The sequence below is a fragment of the Miniopterus schreibersii genome (assembly GCF_964146895.1).
Source record: "Miniopterus schreibersii genome assembly, chromosome: 4".
In the NCBI taxonomy this organism is placed as follows: domain Eukaryota; kingdom Metazoa; phylum Chordata; class Mammalia; order Chiroptera; family Miniopteridae; genus Miniopterus; species Miniopterus schreibersii.
The window spans coordinates 76,303,121-76,327,884 of NC_138105.1; the positions used below are offsets into that span (position 1 = coordinate 76,303,121).

General features: G+C 36.7%; 1 protein-coding gene across 2 annotated transcripts in view; it reads left to right on the forward strand.

Annotated features, from left to right (window-relative positions):
* XPO7 (exportin 7) overlaps positions 1-24,764 on the forward strand; it is a 76,892-nt gene that overhangs the window by 27,193 nt on the left and 24,935 nt on the right. Inside the window, exons 1-8 of one of the 2 annotated variants that reach the window (XM_081136883.1) lie at positions 13,318-13,392; positions 13,924-14,070; positions 16,569-16,662; positions 17,209-17,375; positions 18,672-18,737; positions 21,114-21,218; positions 22,755-22,920; positions 23,513-23,586. In XM_081136883.1, coding sequence (XP_080993009.1) covers positions 13,372-13,392; positions 13,924-14,070; positions 16,569-16,662; positions 17,209-17,375; positions 18,672-18,737; positions 21,114-21,218; positions 22,755-22,920; positions 23,513-23,586 — 840 coding nt within the window. In that variant the 5' untranslated portion in view covers positions 13,318-13,371. Of the gene's footprint in view, positions 1-13,317; positions 13,393-13,923; positions 14,071-16,568; positions 16,663-17,208; positions 17,376-18,671; positions 18,738-21,113; positions 21,219-22,754; positions 22,921-23,512; positions 23,587-24,764 lie in introns of those variants that run through there. The other variant, XM_081136884.1, reaches the window with a different exon arrangement.

Below are 24,764 nucleotides of genomic sequence, written 5' to 3' on the forward strand. Positions count from 1 at the left end.
GGCCCCCTACTGGGCACCTAGCCCACAACCAGGACATGTGCCCTGACCAGAAATCAAAACTGCGACTTCTCCATGCATGGGATGACGCTCAACCAACTGAGCCACACCGGCCAGGGTGAGTCATGGTTTTTTTTTTTTAAAGCCAAAGTTAATTGAATCAGATTCTTTAAAAAAATTATAATATGAACTGTCCTTAGATTTTTATGGATAATTTTTTAATATTGTATCAGAAAAACAGCATCACCAAAACAGACAACTTTTAAAAATATGTGAATTTGTCTTAACATAGGTGTTAAGAAAATCATATTTTTAATATTTTGTCATATATTTAAGAACTAATTAGTTACCCACCTTTTCCGTAACTAAAAATGTCTTTACTTATGGAGATGTTACCTTTAAAGGTGTATAACTGATTGTTACACAGCTAAATCTAACAGTAGTTTTCTGCTGTTTTAAAATTGGGCAGAGAGGTTAATCAGCTATGTTTAAATTAATTAACTCAATAATATTTTAAAAATAAGAAGAATGATTGGTCACTTTCAGAGGATGGTATCAGGGAATGCTAAAGTCCCTTATATAAAATGGCATAGTATTTGCATATAACCTGTGTACTTTAAATGATCTCTAGATTACTTATGAAACCTAATACAATGCAAATACTTAATAATAGTTAAGTATTATAGTTAAGTATTATAGTTAATTGTTATACTGTATTGTTTAGGGAATAATGACAAGAAAAAAGTCTGTATATGATCAGTATAGAGGCAGCCATTGTAGACCTAACTGCATAGTACATGTCAGTAACAACATAGCATTTTTTTCTGAATATTTTCAGTCCACAGTTGATGGAATCTGCTAATTCAAAACCTGAGGATCTGGGGGACACACTGTACTTCTATATTCAATCCATTACCATATATTATTTTGGTTGAAATGTATGAATAAAATTCATCCTCACACAGATATGTAATTGGAAAACGGAGGAATATTTTAATAGCCTTTTCAGATAATTGTGGATATTCTTCAATACTTCTTTGGCAAGTAGTAGTTTCATGATTAGTTGCAATATGGAATCTGAAACCACATCTGAACTTTTTTTATTCTGCTAAATGAAAACCCATTGGTATGCAGCAGAAGCGTTTTATGCATACTTCCCATGTGTCACATAGAATATTAAAAAGATGTGTCAGGGACATCTGTAATACTTTCAACAATAAAGATAAATTGAGGGGGAAAAAAAAGTGTCCTCAAGGTTGAGGTTTAACAATAATAGTTTTTCAGCCCTAGCCGGTTTGCTCAGTAGTTAGAGTGTCGGCCCATGGACTAAAGGGTCTCGGGTTTGATTCCGGTCAAGAGCATGCACCTAGGTTACAGGCTCAATCCCTGGTTGGGGCGCCCTGCTTGTAAAGGCAACCAATTGATGTGTCTCTTTCACATTGATGTTTCTTTCTATCTCTTCCCCCGCACACACACACTTTCTGAAAAGCAATGGAAAAAATATCCTTGGGTGAGGTGAGGATTACAAATATGTGTGTGTGTGTGTGTGTGTGTGTGTGTGTGTGTGTGTGTGTGTGTAGTTTTTCATTACCTTCATCAAAGACATTCTTAAATGAAACTGGCTTTTTATTTTCTTTTGATTTTTTTTAAATGAGTGTGTGGCAGTGAAAAATTCAATGACTGCTATTATACTCTTGATGCCGTTGGTGTACCATTTGTGCAAATGTCCATACAGTGAAAAAGGTAAATAATGTCTTAGTATTATTATGAACATAGCTTGGATTTTATAGACCTTCTGAAAGAGTCTTAGTAACACCGAGGGGTCCATGGGCCATACTTTGAACTTTGGGGAGTCTTACGGGCTGTTATATTCAGCACTCAACTTGGTTACTTTTTGAGAAAGATAGGAAAATAATTTCTTATGTTTTTAAGGAATTGGCACACAATGACGTTTTCCCAGGCTTGTCAAGAATTAGAACTTGTCCTGGCCTGTGTGCCTGGGTTGGAGCGTCCTCCCATGCCCAGGAAAGTCTTGGGTTCGATTCCCGTTCAGGGGACATGCTGTACGGTTTTGCATTCCCATCAGCAATGATTGAGAGTTCCTGTTGCTCCACATCCACACCAACATTTGGTGTTTTCGATGTTTTGGATTTTAGCCATTCTGATAAGTGTATAGTAATATCTTACTATTGTTTTGCATTTCTCTGATAATATACATTATTAGGCATCTTTTCTTATGCTTCTCCCCATCTGTATATCTTCTTTGGTGAGGTTTCTGTTCAGAGCTTTTGCCAAATTTTTTATTGGATTGTTGTCAAGTTTTATGGGTTCTTTGTATATTCTGGATACCAGTGTTTTCTCAGATACATGTTTTATAAACTTTTCTCCCAGTCTGTGGCTGGTCCTTTCATTCTCTTAAAAAAACTAGTTTCTGTTTGTACATGCAATTTCTGTCAGCAGTGGAAATTGTAAGAACTAGTAACATATGAAGAAGGGGGGGAACCCTAAGATTCCTAATGTTCCTTGAATATTTACCAGGCCAGTTGCATTTATTTGGCTAGCCTATTACTAAAACTAAGTTAAGTATAAATGCTTTATTTAATCATTTTAAAACATAATATGAAACTTGTATAATGGTTGGTGGCCTCAGATAACTGGTGATCGTGTGTTGGATAGCTTCCTTGGCTTTCTTATATACATGTCAGTGTTCAAGTGGCACTTTTAATATTTTAATATGATTCTGCCCAGAATATCCTCCATACTCTAAATTTTGAATCTTGTACCAAACTGATATTAAGAACATAAAATTAAGGTGATAAATGCACACTAGCCCAACAGTATCTCTCTGCAGTGTAACAAATAATAAAGAACTCAAAAGCAAATGGTTCTTGGAAACTGGTTCTAAATGAGGTGAAAGTTTATACAACTCTCACATTTTGGCTCCTTTAATACTTAACCAATAGGCTATCACTTTCTGACCTTTAGAAGTCAGTTGTTTGATCATGCTTCCTCTGTGGTAGAAATCATTATTAAATTTGTAAGGAAATAATCTGATAATAACAGTAGACAATATATTCCAATTTAAATTGTTAGGGATGTAGTTTAACACTTTTAACAGGAGTATTGAACGATTATAGGATTGTTCTTCCTGTATAGATCTGCTTTTAAAAACAAGGTTTTAGGGAAATAGTAATATAGCAGAAAAGTTTATTTACACGTGATTGTTTCAAACTGCAAATTTGTGTTCCCAAATGTCTGGGTGTTGGCTTCCTTTCCTAAGGTAATCTGCTTGGCCTACATGATCTACTCTCTTACTCAGCCATTTTGTCTTGGTCTTTTAATACTGTCAACATTACAGAATCTGGTTTCATAAAAGGCATTGGAAAGACAATCTTTTTTACCAAGAAAGTGAAGGTGACAAAAGCCAAGTGTATTGTTCTTTTATTTTTTTCTAATTGGAACTCCATTTATAAATCATAGGATACAAAAATGTTATGCCTAAACCTAAAGCCCATTACAGCCTTTAAATGCAGTATTTCAAAGCCATCCTTGAATGTTGCACAACTGCCTTTCTCCTTGGAATGTTAGTTTTAAATGATTACACAGATCTATAGAGAAACTTTCCAAAGTTTAATGGAGAGTGGTTACATTGTCGGTTGAGAGTTTTTCTGTGAACTTCAACTTGTATTAAGGTGCAAACTTCTTAACATAAGAACTCTCACCCAGGTATTCTGCCCTGGATGGCAGCAGGCATCTTGGTGATGCCCTTCTGAACACAACTTGTCCCTCAAGCAGCTTTGCTTGGATAAGGCCTGGTTGCTCTGGATGGGTAGTGCACAGTTGTTATGCTAGGATCTCCCTTCCCCACCCTCCCTTGATGTCCCTCTTGTATTGTAGTTCCTTTCCTGCATTCCATGCTTACCTTTTTATGAGGTTGCTCCTGTTTTGGTGTGAAGCACATTCTTTAATAGAAGCACGGATGGTAGATTCTTGTGGCTTTCCGTGCCTGAAATAGCTTGGTTTTTCCCTCACACTTGATAGGTCTTGGCCTTCATATAGCATTCTATGTCGATCATTTTCCTTCAGAATCTTGCAGACATTGTTCTATTGGCTTATTTTTAGTGTTGCTTTTGTGCTGTTCAGAGCCATCTGATCCTTCATTATTTATGTGTACCTGGCTTGGGGTTTTTTGTCCCAACCCCCAGCACAGCTTATAGAATCTTCTTTTTGTCCCTCAGGTTTCTGAGGTTTCACAGTAAGAGCCTTGGGTATGACTTGATTTTAATCTGTTGTGCTAGGCATTGCAGTAGACCCTTTCATTTTGGTAACTGAAGTCTTCAGTTCTAAGAAGTTTTCTTGGATTATTTTGTTGATAATTTCCTCTCCACTGTTCTCTGTTCTCTCTGTCTGGAACTCCTGTTAATTGGATGTTGGACCTGTGGAACCAGGCTCTGATTTTATCTTTGCTTCCTTATTTTTCATCTCTGTCCTTTTTCTCTACTTTCTGAGAAACTTGAACTTTCTTTTCCAACCCTCTGATAGAATATTTTGTCTCTGCTATTGTATTTTTAATTTCTAAGATCTCTTTTATGTTTTTTAAATAGCTTCTTGTTACTCCACATTTGCAGTGTTTTCGTATCTTTTGTGAGGTTAATATTTTCCCCCCACACCTTTATTTTTTCATTTTTTCAAGTTTCCTTCTCCCTGCAATTTTTCTTTGTTCCCAGTAGGTTGCTTTTAGTGTTTGTTTATATTCAAATTGTTGAAAGATAAACTGAAATGTATTAAAACTTTTTAAAGTTTATTTGAGCAAATATCTATTTCAGTTGGGCAGCATCCATTCTAGCAGATAGAAAGAAGCTCTACGGAGCTGTATAAAATGAGACTTGCAGGCAGAAGAGAGCAGGAACAAGGAAGTCATACTAGGCAAAAAGGCAGGTTGGTTAGTGCAAAGTTACTTTCCTGGTTGACTGGTTTAGGATTCCATTTCTGGGAGAGCTGAAACTCTAATTGTCTCAGTTTGGTGACATGGGGCTTGGCATAAGCAACTTCATTTTGGGTCTGTTGTTTTTAATGCTATCTTCCAGATTAAAGGCTTTCTTCAGATTTCTGGTAATCCTTGATTATTTGCTTAAAATCAAGATTAAGGGACTACGAAGCTGATTAGAAGCTCTAAGTGGGGGTGAAGCTTATCTGCTTGAGGCATCACAACAGGATAATCAGATTGTGTCATTTATTGGGTAACCCCTATATCAGCGTATCTTTAGGTATTTCCTTTATGACTAATAAGATTTTCAGGGGAAAATATTCCAAACTCCTCCCTAGATAGTATAGTCTGGACACTGGCATTTCTGGGTAGAAGGAACTGAGTAAGGGGAGACTCAGCAGCATTTGATGTGCATATGGTCGCTTAATCAACCTGTTAGCTTATATGATGCCCACATCGTCAAGTGTGCTTTTGGCTGCCGTGGTGAATCCCAGTCCAGAGGAAAGTGGGGTAGTCATTCAGAGGCATGGAGTAAGGTAAGATATCTGGGAATCTGACTTCTCAAAAATACTTTCACCCCTTTCCTTTGGCCACCCCATTTCACCTTAACACGAACATGGGGTGTAAGTCAGGTTGGCTATCCTCACCACTGGCAAGGGATTTGGCTTCCTTGAGTCAGTTAAGTCAGTTTCTACTGATTTTTCTGGATTCTAAAATTTCATTGCTATCGACCCCTCTCTTGTCATAAACCTTGTAGGTTTATGACTTTTTTAAAAAATCCTTTAATGTTGTTTCAGTTGGGTTTGGGAGGGAACAAAATTAGATGTGTGGTCAGTGTGTCATTTTAATGCAAAGTCCCTTTAGAAGCTTAAGAGTTAGACTTACCTATTTTTGCAGAACATCTTTATGCAGCTCTTCCTGTGTGCCAGATACCTAGGCACACTTTTGTCCTTTACAAGTATGTGTGCATTAGTGCTCATTAACTAAAATCACAATGCATTATTAACATAAATTACAATTTAAACAGACATTTGAGTCAGTTGTGCAGGAATTCGAGTATTCTAGCTTTGGCTGGTGTGGCTCAGTGCACCGAAGGGTTGCAGGTTCGATGCACAGTCCCAGTCGGGGTACGTGTGGGAGGCAACTAATTGATGTCTCTCTCACATCGATGTTTCTGTCTCCCCATCCCCCCCCACTCTCTCTCTCTTGAAAAAAAAAAATCAATGGAAAAAATATCCTCAGCGAAGCTTAACTGGAAAAAAAGAAAAAAGAATTTGAGTATCATGGACATTTATATGAAAGTTAGAACTCTGTTTGAACAAATGCCTATAACAGTGGCAATATAATGAATTTCTGTGGGGAAAATGTACTGACTACCCCCCAGTGATGCCAGAAATACAATTGATCCTCATTATTCATGGTATTGTGTTCTGGAAAGTTGCCAAGGAACACTGAATTAGCAAATACTGAACCGTTGCCCAGGGATGTATGGGGTTGGGTTCCTGCTGCCCTCTGGTCACATGTTCATCACCCAAACTACAACTTTGTTTTATTTGTGTTTCTGTATAAAGACACCTTATTTAATATGCCTGAATGAAGCTCATCTAATGTACTTTCACACAGCCTTCTTGCTCTTAGGAACACTAGACAGCACTTTGCTTGGAGGCCATTTTAAACAGCGAAATTGGCAACAAAAAGCGCAAAACAGTAAAAAACACGGCACTAAATAAAACACAGAAGGACACTTACACTAGTTTATGGTGTGAGAGCAAAAACAAGAAGGCAAAGCTGTGCCTTGTACCACAGCTGGGAATGTGTGTCAGGCTCCTTACATTTTTTGCCATTCCGTGTATGTCCACAAGTGACCACAAAATTGCTCTACTGATTTTGGGGTTACAAATAAATTTTAGCAAGTAGGTAAATTTACAGATATGGAATCCACGAAGAATAAGGATGAATTGTGTATTGCATCCCCAACTCTCTAGCCCTACAGGGAGAAACAGTGTGATTTGTACACATTTATGCATGCACTTACTAAAGCTGCTGTTCTCCGGAGTTTTAGTAACCAGTGTAATCGATAACAGTCAGTAATTAACACTTGACATCCATTACCCCACTGACTTTTACAACCTTGTGAAGGAGGTGTTATTTCTATTTAAAAGAAACGAATGCTAGTTTGAAAGATTTGAGTGAATTAATCATATTCTCATAGCTAGTAAATAGAGGAGTAGAGATTTGTCTGACATCTGAGCTCTTAACTCTTATACTATACTGACCCTCCACTCCAGAAGGATCCTGTTCCTGCTGCTAGGTCACTTAAGTTGTGAGAAAGCCCCTAGGCTACAGTGAGAGGGAATGTGTGGTAGTATTACCTGATTTATTGTTTAAGTGTAATTCTCTCTTTAAAAATTTGCCCTATTATTTTCATGATCATGTTCATTTTAATATTTGTTTACTTTTAAATCTGATTTACTTATATAATTAAAATAGGAAGAACAGTATATTACAATCAGCATTTTAGAATTGGGAGTGTCTTTTACAAACAATAAAATAAAATAAAAACCCTTTATGTTACACATGAGAAAACAAGTTCAAGGAAATTGACTTGCCCAAAGTCGCCCAGTTAATTACTAAGACCAGTATCCAAATTGCTTAACTCCCAATCTAATTCTTTCCTCTGCCTAAAGTTTATGTAGCCCCTTACACTCAAAAGTTCACATTTGGCAAAAAGTACCCAAACTTAAGCCAGAGCCTGTTGTACTACCATATGTCACTATTTAACTTTGACATCCTGAAGTAGTGAACCACTGGCATGAGACAAAATTACATTAGAGTGAGGGGAGGAAACTCAGATGCCTACAAGGCCCAGTGCTTAGGGACTGTGGTGACCTAGAGACAGCCTACCCAGAACACTGCCTTCTTAGTGTCGTCTGATTAGTGACACTTGAAAATGCAGGTCCAACACTATCAGTTCTTCTCATTTTTAATGGGAAGCTAGAAAAACAAGTACTATGAAATATTGGTAACTATGTCAAACTTTAAAACCAAAGTTTTAAACCAGATGAAAAACAAACACATGGTCCAGTTTGAGGCCACCAGTTTGAAACCAGTACTTCAGAAAATTCAGCTTATACTGCAGCTTTCATTTCTCTACACCATTAGTGACTATGAGAAGGAACCAAAACCAGTTTCTAGGGACATGTTAAGTGAAACTGTTGAGTTAAATTTGTAAGTCAGTAAACCATTAAGTGGCCAGGCATAGTTAGTCTGGCTGTTTATGTCATGAAATATTTGTTTACATGTGTTTTGGTTGCCTGTTACCCACAGTGTAAAATCATGTGTTTATTAGAAGTTAGAATTGATTAGTATTTTGAAGTGTAGAATTTTGCAGTCTCATATGTTAGCAGACTTGCCATCCTTATCTAATGCATGCAAGGCTCTGGCATAACGTTATCACTTGCCAAAAATATGTGTTTTATCTTGTTTTACAGCAATTCATATTACACAGCATCTGCAACCAAAAAGGTTTACTCACCCTCTTAGTACTCTCAGAAATAGAATGTCCCTAAGTGCATCCAAAAGTCTTACCTTATTTACTGAAAATAATGGGAGTTGTCATCCTAAAAGGATGAATTGATGTAAAATTAAAACTTTCTAAATCTGAAGTGCAGTTGTTGGTTATTGATGTACTTCTTTTCTGTAGTACCAGAAAGAAATAGATGAGAGTAAATACCTGGAGAATTTGGAGAAAACTGGCATTCATTCATCCATCCATTTTTAAAGCTTCTTATTGAAGTATAACATACAGAAAAATACACTAATTATAAATGTGCAATTCAGTGAATTTTCTCAAAATGAGCTTGCCTGTGAAACCAGCACACAGATTAAGAAATGAAACATTTATTCATGCTACTATTATGGCTTTCTGTTTGGGAACTATTACATTTAGTGCTGCCATGAACATTCTTGTACATGTTTTTTGGTGCATTTGGCACACATATCTGCCACGTGTATAAGTAGGAGTGGAATGGCTGGGTCATAGGGTGTCCATATGTTTAGCTTTCATAGATACTGCCAGTTTTCCAATGTGTTTGAACCAATTCATACTCCACTAATAGTGTATGAGTTCCAGTTGTTTCATGTCCTAACCAACACTTGATCTTGGCATTTTCATTTTAGCCCTTCTAATGGATATCTCACTGTGGTTTGAGTTTCCATTTCCTGATGATTGTTGAGCTGAAGTACTTTTCATTTGTTATTGGCCATTTGGATGTCCTCTTGTATAGATTCAAGTTTTGTGCACTGGCTTTGTAAACTATTTTCTTTAACTTTTAAAAATAAATAGTTTGCATATGTAAACATTCTCTCAGAGAGCATCTACTTTCCCCCCATTGACCCCACTGCAGTAAGTAACATCCTAGAGATCTGCTAATATATATGTAAAACCAAAATAGCTTTGGCCTACAAGATTGCCTTCTATATTACTTTATAAACAAGAGGAAACCTTGCATGGATTGTTCTTTTCAGGCCATTTAAACCATCAACATTTATTAATGGTAAGAAAGAACAAAAGTGGCAATAAACACAGACATACTTTTTAAAAATTTAGCCTTTTGTCTTTTTGGTTTTATGAATTTGTTTTATTCTGATTAGAAACAATCAGCTGTTAATTAGTAATATGTTACTAATTAGAAGAATTAATTTAGAAAAAGAGTGTAGCTTAAATTTACCTTATCTATATATAGTTGGGGGGGGGGGTTTCCTGCTTACAAGTAGTATGTGGTTGTGGTCAAAAATTCAAAAGTTAAGGAAATACATATAATATAGAAATTGAAACTCCCATAATCTTACCTCCAGAGATAATTGTTTGGTTTATATTCATCCAGATTTTCTTCTATGAATTTGCTGACATATATCACACATGGTATTATACTCTACATACTGTTTTGCCACTTGTTTTTTTTTTTTAACCTCTCAAAAATTATTCTTACTGAATTTTAGAAGTTTTAAAAATATTATCTATGTTAATTGGTTACTCATTGACAATAAGAATGCCTTACTGAATAGATAAAAATAAAATGTAATTAATATATCACCTTTTAAACCTTACTTAAAGGTCTTTAAAATGGTTCGTTTTCTGGCAGGTTCAGTATGCATCTTTTAATTTACTTAACACAATGTTCTAGTACGCAGAAAAAGTCCAACTAAGGAAGATCTAAATTGATGGAGTTTATAAACAGGTTGAAAATGGCTTGATTTTTTTTTTCCCCCTAGCAATTCTTTTTATATATAAAGCATCCTAATCATGAAAATTTAGCTATTAAATTGGTAATTCTACTCTATACTCTTCATGGGAACTTCTCTGGGTTGAGCCTGCCTTTATACTTTGTAATAGGATGGTGGCTTTTGATCATTTCAGGTGATTCAGGAAGCTGTTAGAATAGAGCACCTGCAGATCTCACTAGCCATCCAAGGGTTATGATTGTTGTCTAGTTCAGTAGTTGGTGTTACTGGGAATGTCATCAAATCCTTCTTCAAAGAGAGTATCCTAGTCTCTGATTGTGAAACTCTAAGTGAACTTTTTTTTTTTTAAAGCAGTGAGACTGCCCGGCCGGGCATGGCTCAGCGGTTGAGCATTGACCCAGGATCCAGGCAATCAGGATTGGATTCCTGGTCAGGGCATATGCCCGGGTTGTGGGCTCGATCAATGACTCTCTCATCATTGATGTTTCTATCTCTCTCTCTCCCTCGCCTTTGCTCTCTCTGAAGTCAATAAAGACATATTTAAAAAAAAAAAAAAAAAGGCAGTGAGACTAATTTAAAAACATATACTGTTAGGCTTTTTTAAAAGCATATTTTACAAATTAATAAAAATAAGTTCCAAGGTATTCTACTTTGTGGAATAGTATAGCATCTAATATACAAACAAAATTTTCATTTTCTTCTAATCTAGAGGCAACTCTTCAGATAAATCATTATATTCTGAGGTTCATAGTCTCACCTGGTAGCACCTTATATTGAAAAGAGAATAATTGAGCTACATTTTCTCTATCCAGGTTTAAAAGACTATATAAAATAATATTGCTAAACATTGAAGAAGATGCATTCTTTTAATACCTTCCTGTAACTGTTGCTGGTGAAAGCATTGTGGTCTAGGCTGGGGGGGTTTGATGGCCTTGAGGTTTTCACTAGAGCAGTGTGTTGTCGTTGAAGATCTCCTTCCAATTCTGTGAAGTATTTCACTCAAACGGGCTTTTCTGTTGCTGTGGGACCAATTGGAAGCTTCTCTGTGGATTATAGATTTGGTAGTCTCAGGAATAGAAAATAGACATTTTTCTCTGGGGGGTTCTGTGTAACTGAACTGACATCATGTGATAGCCATCCTTAATAGGAACTGGTGAGTGGGAGGTTTCATACAGGTGTGACCAAGCAAAGGGGGAAGATGCTGGGGTGTGCTGTTGCTACCCTAAATGTAAAGTACTAGTCTTAATAGCTAATCAAATAGGATAAATTATTTTATTCTGGATCCAGAAAAAGGCGATTCAGAATAATCTTACTATTAGATTTGCGTTGGGAACATGAGGATCCAAAACAAAATAATGTAAATGTCTCAACCCCTCTCCTTCCATGGGGAGTATGGGCAAATATAATGACTCCTAACCCTGTGGATTTTAGATGTTTCTACTAATTGTTTGGGAAAACAAAATTGTTTTCTATTTGTTCTTCTGGAAACAAATAAGAGCTCTCGTTCTTCAAACTGTTTGTGTAAATGGTCAAATTACTGTTTTTTTTTTAAACAGTCTTGTTTTCTGAGCTGAAAACTCATTACCAGCCTTACCCTGCAGTGTGTTTTTCTCTGCTAAATTAAAGCAAAACAAAACAACAACAAAATGCCCACCATAACCTGCATGTCTGTTTTTAGCTGTAAGAAACTACTGGTGACAGATGCTTAGCCATTGTCATGTGAACAACTTGGTTGTAATAAACGTAAACAAGAGTTGCACTGGAGGTGCTACCAGGAACTGATTGATCAGACTTTAAGGAGATATTATACCTTAAGCAGCTTGACTGTTTAGGGAATCTGCTCAGGGTGTTGGAAAGTTCAGAGTGTGTGGTGGCTGTGGAGGTTATGAGGCTATTGCTGTTCCCTAAGACCCAATACCAGATTTTATAGCTATTTTTCCATTTAGTTGGGGTGTCTTTCTTTTGATGTCTTCTGTGTTACCTATCTTTAAAATAATTTTTCCCTTTCTTTTATGTGAACCATTTTATAGATGGAGGGGAAGAAACTTTCCTGCTAGGTTGGAACAAAAACCTTGTGAGGGAGATTTAATCCCTTGCTTAGATGTGGGAATTTATAATTAAACTGATTTATTTGTCAGTAGGGTCTTGGGCCAGTATTGACAAGCAGATCACTGACTTTCACATGTATTTTATGGAATATATGTAATTAATTCCTTGTGTTTATAAGCTATGAAAAAATCCAGGCCCTGCTTATAGAGCTTTATTCCTTGAGATCGTCTTTGCAAGTGGTTTTCTCTGTGCTGTTGAATTGAAGAAGGCTTGTGTTTAATTGAGGAACCAATTAAACACAAGCCTAATCAGAGTCCGAGATGATGTGAAGGTTTGTTTGTTTGTTTGTTTGTTTTGTAGAGTAAGGGTTTCTGTGTTTGGGGGGGGCCTCTGAAGTGAGACTGATGATCTTAGAGGGTCAGTATTTGTCTTTCTTGTTTCCTTTAGGTTAATGTTTTAAATTTATTATTCATGTTGAGTAAAATAGGTATCCTGCCCTAAGGGCTTTCCTGCTTAGTGGGAAAGCTGTGATTTATAGTAACAGCCTAGTGAAATAAAGTGATAAAAGCCTTGGGCAGACTGGCTATGTAATATATTTTAGGCTATTCGCCCAGGTTGGTTTGTTTAATTATTATTATTATTATTACTTTTAACAGAATTGTCGTTTCTAATAGTAGGATTCTTTGAACTATTTAAACCACATCATGCTACTGTAGGAAATAGGCACAGATTCCTTCTTAAAGTCCAAACCATTTCTTTAAACACTAACAGATGTTTTCCCTCCTCTCCAGTTAGGGAAAGGTGATGTTAAGTCAACTCTTATTAGTTCTTTCCTCTTTGCTTTTAAACACTGCAGTAAGCTGAAGTAGATTTGTGTCCCTCTGGGGTTTGACCAAAGCACACACCCATCCCCTTCCTGCCTATTTGGAACTGGTTCAAGATTTTGAGAGAAGGGTTTGTTTGGGGGCGGTTCCGTTGTCTTATCTCTGTGTGAGCATATGCTAGGGTTGAATTTATTTTGACCCAGCCATTTTAAATTTGGAACCAAAGCAAGAGTTTAAAGTACAGCAGAAGAGAGTTTGCGGACTTTAGCCATGAGGGACCCAGGGAGGAAGGTGCGTACATACATTCTGAAGCTTTCTCAGGGAGGTTGGCCATCTGTATGCATACACATATTGTAAGCTAATAACTATTTGGCAAAGGGAAAATATTTAAAACTATGTAAAGATATATATGACACCTGTAGTATGTGTTTATGTGCTTAATTTTACAGCAGTGCCTCTGGTATTCATAATTTTGGCAAACAAGTACATTCTGAATTTTTATTTGAAAACTTTCTGGAAAAGCTTAGGGGAATGGGTGTTTTCAAGGAAAAAAGATATAATTCGTGATTGATCTTTAAGGGAGTGACTGAAAAAATTTATAGATAGAATGCCTAATCAATCATTTTGTCTTCTAAAGCATCAAATAAAGAAAGCTCTAAATGGATATTATTAGATAGATAAAGGTCACCCGGCTTCTCCTCAGAGTTGAGAAGCAAGTCTCTCTTCATTGATTATTATTTATCTTTGTTCAGTAATTTTGAGCACAGTGCCTTGCTTATATAGTAGGCTGTACTGATTTCTTTCTTGACTGATCTTTTCCAGAGCCTGGCCCAGTTAGAGAATCTGTGCAAACAGCTGTATGAAACCACAGATACAACCACTCGACTCCAGGCAGAGAAAGCCTTGGTTGAATTTACCAACAGCCCGGATTGCCTGAGCAAGTGCCAGCTACTCCTTGAAAGAGGAAGTGTACGTAAGATTTGAAAAATCCCAAAGGATAACAGATTTAAGAAAATATACTCTGGCTCAGGGGTGGATTGGGATAGCTTCTACTGTTCGATTCTTCTAGGTGCCTCCGCCTTCTTAATTTCACTTTTAAAAAGCATCATACCTGCCAGGTTAGCAAAAAGAAGGCCATATAGTCTCATCAGTAAAATGTCATTGAACATATTGGACATGTATTTTGTCCTGTCATTTTTCATCTTGAGTCTAATTTCTGGGACTCATCTTCTGTTTACTCTTAAGTACTACCTCTTTGCAAAGAAGAAAGGACTGTGTATAAAGGACTTTTCTTATCAACAAAGTCCATGTCACCTTAGAAGCTCCCCAGTCTTCTCTAGTTTTCCTCCTCTGTACTATAGCTGCCGCTTACTGCCGTAGAAGTATAGGGGGAAAATGGCCTTGACAATGAAAATTACTGGAAGTTGCAGTTTTTAAAATGAATTAGAGCATCTTCCAGCTAAAAATAGCAGTGCAGTGAGCAAAATAATGCTTTTTTGTAAAAATATGTTTTTACTGATTTAAGAGAGAGAGAAATATTGATGTGAGAGAGAAACATGGATCAGCTGCCTCCTGCATGCCCCCTACTGAGGATAGAGCCTGAAACCCAGGCATGTGCCCTGACCAGGAATTGAACCAGCAACCTTTTGGTGCATGGGACAACATTCAACCAACTGAGCCATACCAGCCAGGGCTCAAAGTAATGCCTTTCTTTAATGAGACATAGTTTGATTAATATTTTTGGCAAGATGGGGGTTTTAGGAAGGGTACGAATCCAACCAGCATATGAAAGGGCATTGAGAGAGTCAGAATCCCATCCATACTGGCAGCTAGTATTTAAGACTGGAAGAAAATGTGAAAAGAACCAAAGCAACTAATTTGTTGAGAGGGTAGAATTCTAGGCGACTCCATTTTTTAATTTTCAGTAGTAGTGTTAAGTATTATGCAGTTAATAGAACAAATTACAGTTGTCTAAAAATTATCCTTTAGTAGGTGGAGAAACTAACTCTTTTTCCAAGTATCTGAAGGTTACAGAGTCATGGTCAGAGATTGTATGGTGCTCTGTTCTGTTTTCACATGTAGTATTTTATACATTTCCTTTCAATCACTCCATCTTAGGATTGACCCACTTAGATTTGTAATGTGGAAGATGCACAACTAACTTTTCCAGTTGACTCCCACTGGAGCCCATAGTATCATCTGACACTATGTTAACTGGAGATCCTCCTGCTGACAGTGAGCAGGCTGGAATAAAATAGGATCTGTGCAGTAATAAAAACACTTCATTATAGTGGATTCTTCCTTTCAACCTCTACTGACTTCTTAATGACTTACCAGATTTATTGGAATTATGTGTAAAGACCATTTGCATGTTTTATAGTGTATAATTACTATACACCATATTATGTAGTTCTAGTATCCTTTCTTACATTATCAGTGATTTGACACACCCGTTCTAATCAGTTTAAACCATGTTCAGGGGTGTGTTGAATGAAAGTCACATGTCAAAATCACTTTTATAGATTTTTTTCTTAAGCTTAAATTTTTTTTACAACTGGTGGTATTATGTAATGCCTGTGGATAGCCTACTGTCTTAAGGTCTTGTTGTTTCATAGACAATTATCCTTGACCCTTGATTAAATTTTTTTAATGGTTCTGAGTCTGATTCTGTTCTAGGACTTTATGTACTATAGCTGCATGGAGAAATTGGCACATGGCTCCTTCTTGCACATTATGATCAGATAGATAATTCTGATACTTCATAAGGTTAAAATTCATTAAATCCACACCTGAGAATATGATAATGCTACTCCATTGCTGTGGCCATAATTTTTCTTTCTCATATGTGTTTGTTATGAAGTTATTTTAAAACTAGCATATATATTCTCCAAAACTATAGCTGATTGATAGCTGTGCTGGTGAAAAAACATAATTTGGGGATTAACTGTACAGCATAATGTGGTGCTTCCCTCTAATACTTATATTTCTTTCTTTTTTTCTTTCTTTCTCTCTTTCTTTCTACAATACTAAAGGAATATTTTGAGGTGACTTTGGGAATATTTTTGAGATGAAACTTTTTGAAAGATCACTTTAACAGGGCTATTATTGATGGGAGAAAATTTCTTGTTCTAAATGAAAGAAGAGATTTGTCTTCTAAAACTCTTAATATCTTTCTGAAAAGATCCCCTCTACCTTCTGTCCCCTTGGAGTGATGAAGATATTGGATTCAGTTCAGTCAAGCCGTTCACTTGCTTCTGCCCCTTGTTCACGATTGAAACCAGCTAAATTGAGCACACATACTAGATAGGCCTCTTTTTCTTAGAATGATAGGCCCTCTAAAATCTGGAAGATTGAATATAGCAAAACTATTTTTTCTTGAATGTGAGCACAGATCTCCAAATAAAAAAACTATAACTGACTCACTCGATAAAATTGAATTCTAAGTCTTTTCCTCCCTCTTTTCACAGTCATCTTACTCCCAGTTACTGGCAGCTACATGCCTTACAAAGCTTGTATCACGCACAAACAACCCTCTACCATTGGAACAACGAATAGATATTCGTAAGTAGAGAATTCTCTCTTAAAGAAATTAGTTTGCTTAGTGATGTGCTGGAATAAATTATTGTTGCTTGTTTGGTAATGTTCTGAAATTGCTAAGCATACAGAATATCTGGAATCCAGGTTTCCCCCTGGAGAATTTTGAGCTTATCAAAGTGAAGAGTGCCCAGAATAATTACTTCTAGATGAAGCCTAAGTAACCCCTTTTGTTGTCAGAAGGTTTCTTTAATTCAGTCTTTACTGCCACTAATAACTAAGAAAAACATTGTTAAGGATTTTTAATTCTGTGCAGACCATGTTATTTAACCATCTAGGGATAGATTCAGGGCTGCCATACTTCAGATTCTTCATTGTGACAAGTAGAACGTTCTCAGTTGGAAAGCCTACTAATCTTAAATTCAAAGTCACATTTCTCAGTAGCATGAAGAATTAAGGGAGTTTGGAGTCAACAGTATAAAATTTACCATTTCTTGGACATTTAGTACATTTAAAGATGTATGCCCTTCGCTGGCAGAGCTTTATATCATGTGGATTGTTTTTGTTTTATAGGAAACTATGTGCTTAACTACCTTGCCACTCGGCCAAAGTTGGCTACTTTTGTGACACAAGCACTTATTCAGTTATATGCCAGAATCACAAAGCTGGGCTGGTTTGACTGTCAGAAGGACGACTATGTCTTCAGAAATGCAATCACAGACGTCACAAGGTTTTTACAGGTATGATGCATATATTTAATGTAATAAGAATGGGAGAGGCAACATGCATATACTTACTTATATACTGTTCTACCCTCTAAAAAGTACACAAAATAGAATTACTTGATACATTCTCTTCTGTGTCTTTTTTACCCTAATGTGCCTTGGCTTTGTATGTTTACATGTCAGCACAAACAAACCCTCCTTCATTCTTTCTAATGGCTGTATACTATTCTGATCTAAAATACCATAATTTGCCTGGCCAGGCCTGGCTCAGCAGTTGAGCATCGACCTAGGATCCAGGAGATGGAGGTTCGATTCCTGGTCAGGGCACATGCCCAGGTTGCGGGCTCTATCCCCAGGTTTCGGGCTCTATCCCCAGTGGGGGGCATGCAGGAAGGAGCCTATCAATGACGACACTCCCATCATTGATGTTTCTATCTCTCTCTCTCCCTCTCCCTTCCTCTCTCTGAAATCAATAAAGATATATTTTAAAAAATAAAATAAAATGCTGTAATTTAATTAACTAATCTCTTATGGGTAGGCTTTTAGTTTGTTTCTATATTTTGACTGTTAAATAACTATTTCAGCGACTAGATAGATAGATCTACATATATATCTATCTTGTCATACTTTGAATAAGTATAGAGATTATTGGAATTATTCAAACAAAAGGATATGTGTATTTTTGGCTTTTAAAGATATTTCCAAATCACCCTCAAAAAAAGTTGCTTCCTCCAACAATTAGAAGGTATGTACCTATTTCCCTGTGCCTCCACCCTGGGAGCTCAACTTTTTTATTTTTCCAGTTTAATAGGTAAAAAGAATGGGTATCTCAGCATTTGAGATATGAATGGGACGGAACAATTTTTCATGTTAATTTACTACTTAATTTTTGTTTTTCTATGAACTTCCTATTTATATCTTATGTATATTTTTAATCGGTTTCTTTACTTTTTTCTTTTTGTATGCAGTTTCTTTGTAAATTGTTACACATTCATTTGTAATTTATCTTAAGTGTGTTTTTGCCACTTTCTCTTTTTATAATGTGCATGGTATAATGCTTATGGTTATTTTTAAAATATGAAAGGTTTCCATTTTGATGAAGTCAGATTCAGCAGTCTTCCTTTATGGCAGTTAGCTTTTATGTCCTGCAAAGCAGCAGTTTTGAACTACAATTCCCTGCTACCTTGTCTAGGCAGTTTAATAGCAACACATGATTCTGTCATTTCTGAAGTATGACTACATTTCCAATGCTGAAATCAAGCTGCACACACCACCTCTTTCTGCCTTACTTTTTTTTTTTTTTTTTACCAGGATAGTGTTGAATACTGCATCATTGGCGTTACGATTTTATCTCAGCTAACCAATGAAATTAATCAAGTAAGTGCTACAGCCTTCCTCATTGAAGTAAGTGCCATATTTTTCTTAGTATTGGTCTTTTCTGCTCTGTGTGGGATGATCGTTTTTGGCAGTTGTGTGCTTTCGCGGTAAGTGATTAATGCCCTTTTGAAACAAAATAATTGCATTGGGTTTTCCTCTGTAAGTACAACCTACCTCACTCTTTTTGTCCTGGTCTCCTTCTGTCTCCAGAATATTTTATCCCCATTTCAGCTTTCTTCGTTGTTAATGTTCATTATTAGAGATGCAAGCAATGGCCTTAAGTCAAAACCTTAATGAAATAATTTCTTTGCTATTGAGAAAGAATGAGTCCTGAAAAAGGAATGACAAAAGTGGAACCAGCATCATTTGTGTGCCCCTTCTGCTGCATACATTAATACATGTTTATAATCATTTAAAAATTAATTACCATGTCCTAATATTAAAGATTTTGTTGGTGATCCTTTCAGATGCATAAAACATTCTACTAAATGCAAAGTAATGTTTTAAATAGTCATTGATGATACAGATCACTACAGAGGAAACACCAGTGGCTTTCTTTTGCTCTGGCTGTTATTTTTTCAGTTATTTACTTTGGTATCCAGCTAAAATTTATAATTATTGAACAGGCCAGTATTAATATTAGTTGTAATATCTCACCCTTCAGTTGTCAGCTAATAATCACATTGGTATCACTGTTGCTGTTGCTCATATTTATGCAGACATTTTTATTAACCCTTGAGAAATTTTAACTAAATTGATACTATTTTAAATACACTTGCTTAGCCTATTAAAATCTGGAGCCCGTATGTGTTCTCTCTCACATGCAATCCCCATTGTTGTTGGTAATTATCAAAATAATAGTAGCTTAGACGTTTGAGTGATTACTCTGTAGCAAGCGCTGTTCTAAACACTTATATTAACTAATTTCATTCTCACAGTAGTCCCAGGTAGGTACTGTGGTTAATCCCATTTTCTAGAGAAGGAAACTGAGGTACATAAAGGCTAAATAATTTGTCTAAGGTGTGACAGTTAGCAGGTAGCAGTATCTGAATTCAAATCCACATAGTCTTATTCCAGAGCCTATGCTTTTAATAACTAACTTCTTATTTAACTGCTGTTAGCTTTGTAGTCAGAGAGCATGCATTAGCTTAGTACAGAGGTTGTGGGATTCATGTTCTCTCCTGTGAAGCTTGGCCTCACAAAATACAGCAGTGTTGGTATAAAAAAAATTTCAAAATTTTACTTGTCCTTCTTAAGAGAACAATAGAAATGTGTGCGGCATACTTAACATGTAATTATTCTCAGTGTTATGATTAGCATAATAGATTATATGTGGTATATAAAGCACAATCTAGCAGTAGCTTATTTATCTAGGACATTTATGATAACACAGTGGCACTGAAGCTAGAATTGAGGAATATTTTGAACCTCTGTATAACTTAATTTTCTGTGGGGGGTTTTAAGGGGTTGTCAGATTCAAATCAGAAAGTGTATTTCTGTTACCATTCCTGTTTGAGCCTCGAAATAAGGTCAGGAGGCCCATGACTCGGTTGTCTGTCAGAAATCTTGCCTCGCTATTCTTTAATGTGCCAGAAGCAGAATGAGCTTCCTCTTGGATGAACTGGTCAGTATATGGAAGAGATTTAAGCATTCGGTTGGAAAAAATATCCTTGACAACTTTGACTCTTTTTATCCCACTTATTGAGCACCTACTATGTGGCAGGAATAGAGGACATACTAAAGAAGTAAAAGAGTTAGTCCTTAACCACAAAAACCCTTAAAATGTGGCTGAAAAGATGAGAAAGAAGGATAAGTGACCAATACAGTCATTTGATTAAAATGTTCACTCCTCTGCCTGAACTCCATGTAGGAATAAATAGGTTAGAGGAGGAGGAGGGTATTTACAGGCTATTGTCATTTATCTTAAGTTCATGGCTGTTGGTTAATGAATGTTTTGGAAATTGTGCGGTAACTTCAGCCCAGTGGATTGTTTACCAAAACCCAAGCCATGCTACTGTCTGTTTTTTGAAACTAAACCACAGTGCAGCATAATAGTAAATGTTAGCAGTATCTACCAAAACTTTGTTAAATTTTACCTGAGTGCAGAGGAAATTAAAACTTTGCAGTGGAGATACTCATTTCTTCTTCTATCTTCCCTCTGTAAGCCCTGGAGACATGATTTCCTAGCTATTAGCAGCTTATTGTCCTTTGCATCCTCTCACTTATATGATTTAATAGTAATTTAAGTGTTAAATAGGTATTTTGTATTTATGTTGCTTTTATTGGAAATCTTTCTACTTTATTTGAAGTCTGCATGAAAAAAATTTTTCTTTGCAGTTAATTCTAAAACTTGCATTGGTTTATTTTTCTCCACAGGCAGACACCACCCATCCTTTAACCAAGCACAGAAAAATAGCCTCTTCTTTCCGAGATTCATCGTTATTTGATATCTTCACACTTTCCTGCAATTTACTAAAACAGGTGAGACTGCTTCCCAGTTCATTTTGAAAGGACGACAATGAGTGGACACTTGGTAGATATCAGTTCTTAATGGATCCCATGGCATTTATGCATCTCTTTAATTATCATCATTGTCATCATCTCTCACATAATACCTGTCTCCAAGATGCTGAAGAAATGTGCCAGGCTAACCACAGGTGCTGGAGAAAGGATTGTGATTTCCCTATTTCAGACCTACTTTCCTGCGTAAGAGCACTGAGGGAATATTACCTATTATGCTCCTATCTTAAAGGAATCTTCTTTACCATAAAGTTTGAGATTCTGTTGTTTGCTCTTTTTATACCCACATAAAGTCTTCCTGTACTGAGTAAAGGCATGTTAACTTTAGTGCTCTGAAAGCAGGCTCAGATGACATTGTTAGCACATTAAAACTCATCTGAGTCCCCATTCCCTGCTGAGCTAAAAGCAGCAAATAAACAAGCAACATCTGTAAGGAGAAGCAGATTTTGAAATTTCAACATCCATTTAGATTTTGTAACCTGAAGGGGTAAACAGTATCACATAAGGAAATTACCTGTTTTAAAATAGAATAGTTGGTGTTTTGGTTCATTTATTGATAGAGCTGAACTAAGAAATGTTATCTTACGTGTTCTGCACATTTATAACAACGTTTGGCTGCTTTTTCCCTATAGAAAGCTAAATGGGATTAGCCTCTGGCTCTTTGTTCTTTTGGGGGATTTGGGGGTTTTTTGTTCTTATTCTCATTTTCCAGTATGTCCCAGTTTTAGTTTTAGAAACAAGTTTGGATTCTTTGTTTCCACTTAACCATGTCCATCTTTTCCCTCAATTACCCACTTACCTCAGAATTCCCAGACAGTCCTCAGGTTGGGCAAGCTACCTCTGAAAAAGGGTTGTACCCCCTAGAGGGGAAAAGCTTTTGAGAAAACTAAGATTTGAATCTTCCTCACTGGTACTATCAAAAACAGCCAGCCAGTCACCGAGTTCATAGCTGGTATGAACTTTGAATATGAGAGTCCCAGTAGCTATGGACCAGTATTGAGCTATAGGCAGGTAAACTGCCAGTGAATAAGTAAAATTAAGTGGTGATTTTGTTTTAGGTTTGGTGATGGTAATATTAAAAAGAAGAAGGAAGGTAGGACAGGGTATAAAACTTACTAGTACTCCCTCCCAGAATTTAATGCTAGCCCTGCCTAGAAATAGCTAGAATTACACATGCAAATGAAGTAACCACACATATTGCTTCAGATTCCCTGTGACCAATGTCTACATGGAAAGAATCAGTGTCAAAAGAGGGTTTCTTTAAATACCGGCTTCATGTGTTATGGTAAATGTGTTATAATAATAAGTAAGGAGCTAGGGTTCTCATAGTGACATTAAGGTAATAGAAGTGCTGCGTCTTGTGGAAGGGGAAACATCACTTTTCTGTGTTGAAATATAGCCCTCCTTTTCTGGCTCAACAGCCTGCTTGTGAGTCTCGTTGCAAGCTTGGAAGAAAGGAGTGGTTGTTTAGGGCTCATTATGTGGTGATTTTTACAGGCTTCTGGAAAGAATCTAAACTTGAATGATGAAAGTCAGCATGGTTTGCTCATGCAACTGCTCAAACTCACTCATAACTGCCTAAACTTTGATTTCATCGGCACGTCTACTGATGAGTCCTCAGATGACCTGTGCACAGTACAGATTCCCACCAGCTGGAGATCAGGTAAGAGCATCGCACCGCCTGAAACAAGCTGCTTCTCAGCTCTGTGTAGTGTCTGCAGGATGATCTAAAGAACTCCTGGCAGTCCCTTGCTTGCTGTACAAGAACATTTAGAATTTCAGCATCTGTCTTTATAAAAGTGAGGGAGAGGTTCTTGGGGACCTTATAGATCCCCCAGCCTGGAAGAACTCTTTACTGACTGATGTGACTTTGACCTTCTTACGTTAACCACCTAGAGACTTCTGTTAGTTATTCATTTGAGGTAATTTCTAGCTTTAAAAACAAAATCCAGCAGAAGAGCATGTGCTTATGTTTGTGTGTTCCTCAGGATAAAAGTTCTTGCTATGAACAGAGCCCTGATTGTCTTAAGTTCTCCGAGAAGCAGAAGAATGAATCTGTTTCTCAGAAGAGCTAAAAACTAATGCTTTAAAAAGGAAAACAAAAAGCCCCTATTAACTTATCACTGTCAAAGGACATAAGCAACTGTACAAGATAAGAAAGAGGAAAGATATGTTCCCTAACATACAGCTCCAGCAGTCTGCCAGTAGCAATGTGCAGCCATGCTCAGTAAAGTGCTTTTGTGTTTTTCTTTCAGCATTCTTAGATTCTTCAACTCTGCAGCTGTTTTTTGACCTGTATCATTCCATCCCTCCTTCATTTTCACCTCTGGTGAGTCAGTTTCTAAAGCAAACCTATTTTTGGAAAGTGGCAATGGTGAATGAGCCTTATGTTCATTTTGTTGTACAAAATCATAGAACTAAAATATATGGTGATGGGAGAAGGTATGACTGGCTAGTGGGTACACAGAGCAATATACAGATCTTGTAACAGAAACCCACACCTGAAGCCTATATGTTCATATTAACCATTGTCACCCCAATAAATTTAATAAAGTGGGGAAAAAACACCAAAAACATAGAGCTAAAGCATGGAAATACTAGAATTGGTTATCTAGCCAAGGTGAAGCTTATAGCTTAAAAGTTCTTGCAATAAAGGCTTAATTCTTTTAAAGTTATTCCTATCTAATGACAAACTGCTGCAGATGTCAAGCCCTTTGGGTCTCATCTTGACTTTAAACCTCAAATTGTTGAGCTGAAGGTTGTCCTAAATGAAAAAAGTTTTGAAAATCTCTCAGACATAAGTGATAAATGGAAGCTGTAATAGGAAAGCAGATTTGCATACTTATTTCTAAATAACACTTGAAAGCTCTTGGGAATGATGCATTTCTTCTTTAAAGCAATGAACTCCTCAATCACAGAATTCATTCAAGTCCTTAAAGATGTTGGTCTGATATTTCAAATTGTTGGAGTAAAATAACTGTTGTGAAAAACATACAAAGAAAACACAGTAAAGTAATGTGTGTTTTGCATAGTGTTTCTACAGTGGTCTACTTTCCCAGTCATTGTAGTACTTTTCCAAATTAATGTAGATCTTTGCTTTAGTGAAACATGAATTCAGTGTTGTTTGTATCAAGTTTACTTGTAGAAAAAGGTAATGTACTCAAGAAGGATAATTAATGAAAAGACTATAAAGATGTGGACAAAATGAAGGGAATCCAGCTAGAGTTGATGACTGTACCCCCTGGGGCAAGCAATTGTGGGAAGTTTCAAGGGGCAAGGTAGGGAGCTCTAGAGAAAGCTGAAGCTGTGGCCTAGGGGAACGCTGTACAATAGAGGTAGAGAGATGCTCCCAGCTGGGGGGTGGCACTTCTTTCCCCCTGCCCTGATCTCCTTGCTGGTACTTTCCAATGGGTGAAACCAACTAGAAGCAAGAAGGCAAGCGAGCTTGGCTGTTAGTCACAGAGGTCAGCCTCCCAGGGAACAGAGCAAGGTGGAGAAGGGTAGAAA